General features: G+C 38.8%; 1 protein-coding gene across 1 annotated transcript in view; it reads right to left on the bottom strand.

Annotated features, from left to right (window-relative positions):
- Positions 1-7,904, bottom strand: part of DNA2 (DNA replication helicase/nuclease 2) — a gene marked incomplete at its 5' end in the record, with an annotated part of 31,957 nt that extends 24,053 nt beyond the window's left edge. The window contains 3 exons of the mRNA XM_006089749.3: positions 3,346-3,491; positions 6,628-6,811; positions 7,725-7,904. Coding sequence (XP_006089811.3) covers positions 3,346-3,491; positions 6,628-6,811; positions 7,725-7,904 — 510 coding nt within the window. The remainder of the gene's footprint in view (positions 1-3,345; positions 3,492-6,627; positions 6,812-7,724) is intronic.
- Between the last annotated feature and the right edge of the window lie 391 nt (positions 7,905-8,295).

Genomic DNA, 8,295 nt, shown 5'->3' on the forward strand with positions numbered 1-8,295 from the left:
AATAAAAAGATTTAATTTTTTAAGTACACGATAATGTTCATGGTATACCACCATCTACATAACAAAATATAAATACACACACACACAACACACATATAAATGTTTGAAATCTCTGGAAGGACATATAAGAAAACAACAGTGGCTGCCTCTGGGGAAAGGAACTGCATGATGAGGAAAATAAGGATAGAAAGGACTTACGTTTTACTGTACACACTCTTGTACATTACAGTAACATATTGGTATACGTTATGCCCTATTTAGATATAAAATTTTTTTTTAAATCCTGCACAAGTGAATAGTCTTATTCCTAAATAAATGTCTCCAGCCATCCGGAACCGTTCTTCACTGTCATTAACTCCGTAAGTAGACTTTACAGATCAGGACTCTTTAAAGTTTCCACACCGGTCTGAACTGGCTATTTAATGTCTTCTGCATATAAATTCTCCCTTTTTAATTTTGTGAAGTCACAGCAAAATGACATATAACAACCTAGTTTTTCCTGAGGTTAGTAAGATACTTAAAGTGAGATCTTCAAGCCTAGACTCATTACATGGTAGAACATGAGCAGATAAAAACTTGTTCTAAGAGCTGTACTAGGGTAGAAAAGGGCCTAGGAGAGAGGATAGAAAAGAACTTTGGATCTATTATTTTAGGATTTGGGAGTTTAAAAAAGTATTGAAATGAAACACAAGTTTTCCCTTAATGTCTTAGAATATCATGATTTTTAAAAATCCACAGTAATATAATTCAGTGACCCAAGGATGTGCTAAGAATGCATTCCCCCACATTTCTGACCTTCACAGTTCTTATATGTATATATTTTTTTAATATACTTTTAGTGATTTCAGAGAGGAAAGAAGAGGGATAGAAACATCAATGATGAGAGAGAATCATGCACGCCCCACACTGGGGATTGAGCCTGCAATTGGGTCTGTGCCCTGACTGGGAATTGAACCGTGACCTCCTGGTTCATAGGTCAACCACTGAGCCACGACGGCTGGGCAGTTCATATAATATATATATATATTTTAAACATGTTTCTGCATATAGAATGAACCAACTTCTTTTTTTAAAAATATATTTTATTGATTTTTTACAGAGAGGAAGGGAAAGGGATAGAGAGTTAGAAACATTGATGAGAGAGAAACATCGATCAGCTGCCTCCTGCACACCTCCCACTGGGGATGTGCCCACAATCAAGGTACATGCCTTTGACCAGAATTGAACCTGGGACCTTTCAGTCCACAGGCCGGCACTCTATCCACCGAGCCAAACCGGTTAGGGCAGTTCTTATATATTTTAAAGTTTCCTCTTTCTTATACTGCAACGAAGCTATCAGCTCACATGTTATATGACTATGAAGGTGCCTCTCCCGCATCTCAGAAACCAGATAAGTAAGAATGTTAGCTATCAGTGAAAAATAACAGATGCTAAGGGAATCAGAGAGATATTCCATGACATGAAGTGAACAAGGGTTTTTTTTAATACATGGACAATATGAATTCTAAGCAAGGCTGCTCAGAAACCTTGTTTTCTTTCATCCCTGTATACAAGTTGGGTTCTGGATGAATCAGATTGCCTGATACCTAAATACCCGAGGTGGTTTAAAAGATGTCCGCAAATTCTTTGACACCTTTCAAAAGATGGCACCCAATTCCCCTACGTTTAAGGGAGAGCTGCACGTAGTGACTTGCATCTAAGGTATAAAAAAAGCAGCCGTGACAATGTAGGAATTCAAACACTAGGTGAGAGAAGGCACTGTGCTTCCTGCTTGCTCTCTTTCTTGGACCTTTCCCTCCAAGCAGCAGCGGCATGGCGTGAGGACACGCAGCCTTATGAAAGACCCACATGGCGAAGAACGAGACCTCCTGCCAACAGTCAGCCAGGCACCGAGGCCTCAACACAAGGGCCATGTGAGTCATCCTCCTGCACTGAGCAAGGCTAGATGACTGCAGCCCCACATGGGAGACCCGGAGCAGAACCAGCCCACTAAGCCACCTCCGAATTTCTGACCTACAGCACCTATGAGGTAACAGGCTAGAAGCTTGCCATTTAAGCCACTAAGTTTTGATGTGACTGGTTTCAGGGCCATAATCAATCCAGTATACAACAGATAAGACAATCATTTGCTGATTAGGGTGTGACACAAAAATTCAAAATTTGAAACGCAAAGTGGCAAATAGGCAATAAATAGAACTCAAAGCAAAAGCTTTATTAAATCTATTTACAGTGGGGCCTTGACTTACGAGTGTCCCGACTAACGAGTTTTTCGAGATACGAGCCGTCTCTCAGCCGATTTTTTGCTTTGAGTTGCGAGCTAAAATTCGGGTTACGAGCCAGCCTCAGATACCCCACCGCTAGTTGGCGCATCGAACGTCACAGTGAACGCCGCAACATCAGCCCAGAATCACGTGTCTCACTCGTTCACTTTAAGATTTGACATACGAGTAATTTGAGTTACAAGCTCCGTCACAGAACGAATTAAATTCGTAAGTCAAGGCCCCACTGTATATTCTGAATGCTGTGCTTTGTGGTCATGAACAAGTGACAACTTCTCTGTGCTTCAGTTTCTTCATTTATAACGAGCTGCTATCAGACTATTCAAGATATACATAAAAGCACAACACAGTGCCGGACATACGGCAGCAGCCTGAAATGTTTTACGACACTAGATTACATGTCATCGCTAAATCATTTGTGTGAAATTTTGGAACACATTTTTTCCCACATAAACAGTGAAACATAGAATTACTATCTGGGAAAATAGATTGATGTCAGAATCAAAATCATCACTAATAAAAACTTGTCTGTGAGAAAAGATGGGCTGCAGTGGGAGTCAAGGGAGAAACAGACGGCAGAACATGCCAAACCCTCTGAAGGTAGTCAGTCACTCATAAAACGCCAATGATTAACCACCTGTGGGTTCATATACATCATTTCCATTGTCACAAGATGCAAAATAGGCATTATCACCGTTTCAGAATGTTTAAGTGACTTCTGCAGTCATCAAACTGGCAAAGCTAGAATTTCCAATGAGATCTGACTTCCAAACCCATACGATTTTCAGCATGTCACCCTGTTTCTAAAGGTAAGGCAAAACGCTTTACACACTCTCAGAGTCCGCTGTACTCCTGTACAGAAAATTCAGTTATTTTTAGCCAAAGAGCTCCTGTTGTGCAATTTTAGAAGCTCTTCACAGAACTGGAAGGGGAGACTGCAACTTTGGAATCTGCATTTTAGTATTACACTAATTTACACTGAACAGTAAAATGGCCAAGCACCTTGTAGATTCTAGGAGAAGTTATATAATAAAACTGTACCTGCAGTTCTCTTGTAACTACTTACATTTCTTTCAGATGCCTTATCTCTTGAACAGTTTGAAAAGCAAGTTCTTGTAGCTTTTCTGGGGCAAAGCTATCACTTATTGCTTTCTGAAATACTTCATGGAGAACCGTACCAATCAGCATTTGGCGTGTGGCTGGATCAGAGCCCTAGTAAGAAAAAACAAACAAAAATTTTTTATTTTACAACATATTAACAGACGTGAATGTATACTTATTACCTAACCCCGTGGTCGGCAAACTGCGGCTTGCGAGCCACATGCGGCTCTTTGGCCCCTTGAGTGTGGCTCTTCCTAAGCCTCAGGAGTACCCTAATTAAGTTAATAACAATGTACCTACCTATATAGTTTAAGTTTAAAAAATTTGGCTTTCAAAAGAAATTTCAGTCGTTGTACTGTTGATATTTGGCTCTGTTGACTAATGAGTTTGCCGACCACTGTTCTAACCTATTAAACCACCATAGCCAAAGTGTCCTACTAAGACAAATCCCAAAACATCAACCAATGTATTTTTCTGGGGGGAGGAATTATAAGTGACTTTCCCTTTCTTTCTTTTTTTGTTAATTCTCACCAGAGATTTTTAGAAAGAGTGGAAGGGACAGGGAGAGACAAAGAGAAACATTGATTTGAGAGAGTCACATTGATTGCCTCCCGCACGTCAGACCCAGACTGGGGTCAGGGATCCAGCCTGGAACCAAGGTACGTGCCCTTAACAGGAATTGAACCCAGGACCCTTCAGTCCTCGGGCCCACGCTCTATATACTGAGCCAAACTGGCCAGTGCGACTTTCCCTTTCTTCTATTCAGAATGACCTTAATTATTTTACAAGTATGAGAGTTTCGGGGTTTTTTTTTTAAATCACTATATTTCTATTTAAAAAATTAACCAATATGAAAAAGTCCAACATATTCTCAAATATTTAATATATTCCAAATAGAAAAAGTCAATAAGGGCATAGCTCACAAATTCTTGAAAGAAAAAGATATTATTGAAACATAAAAATTTAACTTAGAGTAGAAATTTTTGGCAAGAACGTTCTATTTAAAAAGAAAGTGTTTTTCAAGTAACCCTTTTATTAACCAAAACTAGATAAAGTCCACCAAACCATCCATCAGGAACTTTAAAAACTTATAGAGGAACTCTTTGTACTACTTTTGGTAAATTCTATGTTGAGTCTAAATTATTTCAAAATAAAAGTTTTTAACAGAGTAATATTAGGTCCACCTTATAATACATGATTAAGAGAGAAGTTGATATTCTCCCACAACTGAAGAAAAAAAGTGGATAAACTAAACTACAAATAAGTAGCAATTAACACTATTAGAAAAAAACCTAGAGGTATTTTTCCTTCTTTAGCTCTTGTTGCTCAGCTGTCATTTTGGTTTTCTACACACATGTAGATTAATTGTATAATTAAAACAATACGCTGGGAGGAAGAAACTTCTTTTTTTTCATCCTCATCTGAATATACTATTTTTTTTAGAGAGAGAGAGAGAGAAACATCAATGGAATTAATTAGTTGCCTCCTGTACAAGCCCAAACAGGGACTGAACCCACAACCTAGGTATGTGCCCTGACATGGAATTGAACCCGTAACCTTTCTGTGTATGGGACAACGCTCCAATCAACTGAACCATCCAGCCAGAGCAAGGAATAAACGTTTAACAAGTAAAAACTCAGGTTCTGCCCTGGCTGGTGTTGCTCAGTGGTTATAGTGTCGACCGAAGAACCAAAGGGTCGAGGGTTCGATTCCTGGTCAAGGGCACATACCTGGATTGCAAGTTCACTCCCCGCCCCAGTTGGGGAACATGTGGGAGGCAACCGGTCGATGTGTATCTCTCACATGGATGTTTCTCTCTCTCTCTCTCACCCCTCCAACCTCCCTTCCACTCTCTCTGAAAAGCAATAGAAAAAATATCCTCAGGTGAGGATTAACAAAAACAAAAAACAACTAAGGTTCTTCAACAAATAAATGACATGGAAACAAAGGGGGCAAGTAGAAGGCAGAAATAATACAGATAAAAAGAAACTTAACAGATGTATCAACATAATACAAACAATTTGTTTGGATACTGATTCTAACAAACCAACTGAATAAAAATATATTTTTGATGAAAGACATTAGAGATAAATTGAGCATTAGATTAATGTGAGAAATTTCTGTGGCTCAATTGGTTGAAGTGTCATCCCATACACCAGAAGGTGGCAAGTTCGATTCCGGGTCAGGGCACATGCCCGGGCTGCAGGTTTGATCCCATCCCAGACAAGGCATGTGCAGAAGGAAGCAACTGACAGATATTTCTCTCTCACATCAATGTTTCTTTCTCTCTCTCTTCCTTCCTCTCAATAAAATAAATATTGCATTTATGTATATTTTTTAAATGTCAGCTTTTAGCCCTGGCCAGGTGGCTCAGCTGGTTGGAGCATCATCCTGTACACCAAAACGTTGCAGATTCAGTTCCCAATTAGGGCACATATCCAGGTTACAGGTAACAGCTGATCGATGTTTCTCTCTCTCTCTCCCTCCCTCTTTCTAAAATCAATAAAAACATATCCTCAGGTGAGGATTAAAAAAAGGGGGAAAAAAAGTCAGCTTTAATTTACTTGCAAAATAAGATAATGTTTGGGAAAGCAGAATGGATACATGGAGGTTTATTTTTTTTTTTTTAAATATATTTTATTGATTTTTTACAGAGAGGAAGGGAGAGAGAGAGAGAGTTAGAAACATCGATGAGAGAGAAACATCGAACAGCTGCCTCCTGCACATCTCCCACTGGGGATGTGCCCACAACCCAGGCACATGCCCTTGACCGGAATCGAACCTAGGACCTTTCAGTCCGCAGGCCCGACGCTCTATCCACTGAGCCAAACCGGTTTCGGCTGGAGGTTTATTATAATCATCTCCATGTATATTTGAAATTTTCCATAATAACTTTTTTAAAGGAGACTATCACATTTATTTTTAGTTTATTGGAAATGTCTAGATGTATTAAATTTAAATTTTTGTCACTGAATTACTTTTCTTACCATTAGAATTATTTTATTAGTGTTGAACAAGATTCACAGGATTCAGGCACATGGCCTTGAGTCCCAGCACCGCCACTTACTAGCTACATGACTTGAGCAAGTCGCTTAAAGCCTCTAAGCCTGATTTTCTCATCTGTAAAACGCAGCTGATTAATACCATCTCTTCACAGGATTATTGGAAGGATTAAGTAAAATAAAAGTGTAAAAGTGCTCTGCAAACTCTAAAATCCTGCAGAAACTTCAGCTGTTATATTACTCACCCTGAAAGTTTCACTCAGGACAGCTCTTCTCAGACATCGAATACTACTGGCTACGCTTGTGCCAGAAATCAGCATGTCTGGGTACAGGATCAAATATCCAGAATCTTCATCTATTATCCAAGTGTCAGACGTGCATTCTCCCTCCAGGTGAATGATGTCCCCTGGCTCCACTGGTACAGAGCACCTACAAATAAAGCAAAGTATCAACACCGTTTAGGTTCCGACATTTAAGCTTATTAAGGACGCTTCAAAATAAACAAATATGTTGTCTAAAGAAATAAGTATTTCTAAATGTATGGATCTATTTAAAAAATTCAATACCAGGATGCAGTCTTCTGAATCAACTCTTAGACACACCTTTGAAACACACCTTTTCCACCTTTGAAATACATCTGAGAATACTCATGGGTTTTCCTTTAATCCCAGAAGGGAAAGCTGCGTTAGCATCAGCCAAAGCTATCAAATCTTTAATGGTGTAACATAGAGCTCCAATTATGGGTGATGTTGTTTTAATAATTAATTATCTCCTTTATTATTATTATTATCTCATTCTTAAAATTTACATCATATCTACATCTTCATGAGTCTTGAGGCATGGAGCCAAATCCAATGTAGCAAGAATAAAATCATATTTATCTAGTTCATACCATCCAACTTGCAGCCTCAACAGAAAATCTAGGCAAAATTAGACCTGACTTCTCTGCATCTCCCCGTCACCCCTCGCATACCACACTTTACTTGGGTAGAGAAATATAAGGTCAAAGAATGTTCTTCTGCTGTAATTCATCTTGCTCTTTGTGAGAATATGAGTTTTAAGCTGTGATCTTAAAACAGAAAGTACTGGGGAAAAGGATGTAATCATTTAATAAGCCCCTTTGTCATTTCAAATGACAATAAAAATCAACTTTTGGAATAAGGGACTTGACATGCTGCTGGGGTAACAGGCACAAGTTTTATGTGGAATTAGTTCAGGTTGAAAACTACCCCCTCTATTAATAATTAAATTAGAGTGACATCCACACAGGCCCATGTGATGGGTTTTAAGATGGAACCTTAAGAATCCGCCAGATCAGAGCTCAAAGTCACACAGAAATTACCAGTCATTCCTAAGTATGCACAATTCTTTACAGTCTAGCGACTGGGAAGCAGTGATGATTAGATGCTTTTCGTGGTTTCCTTCTTCCTTCTGCACAACATTGACTGCTAGTACCAGGTACCGGTTATCCGCTCCTCGGATCAGGACTGTTTTAGAAGAGGAAGCTTCCGCCTTCTGAAATCTAAAGAATACACAGTGTAGCACAAGCATGAAATAAGAAGCCAGCAATCTCCTTTATCTACAGCCCAATCTTCTAGTTTTTAGGTTTGTCTCCTCTGGAAAGCTTAGCACAATGACCATTAGCTAAAATGGCTAAAAATTAAGAGAGCAAAGACATAGCAGAATTCCTATTATAAGAACTTCCCAGAAGCAGTGTCATTTAAAACATACTTATGACATGGATATTTCCAAATATAAGATCCATGATTATAAGGATGAAAGAAAAATTGACGGGGAAAGGTCAAGGGGGGGGGGGGGAAAGACATATGTACTACTATGTATTTGTAATACTTTAAACAATAAAATAAAATGTAAAAAGAAAAGAGAGAAACTGAGAAAAAATTAAACAACAC

The sequence above is a fragment of the Myotis lucifugus genome, unplaced genomic scaffold (genome assembly GCF_000147115.1).
Source record: "Myotis lucifugus unplaced genomic scaffold, Myoluc2.0 scaffold_62, whole genome shotgun sequence".
Lineage (NCBI taxonomy): Eukaryota > Metazoa > Chordata > Mammalia > Chiroptera > Vespertilionidae > Myotis > Myotis lucifugus.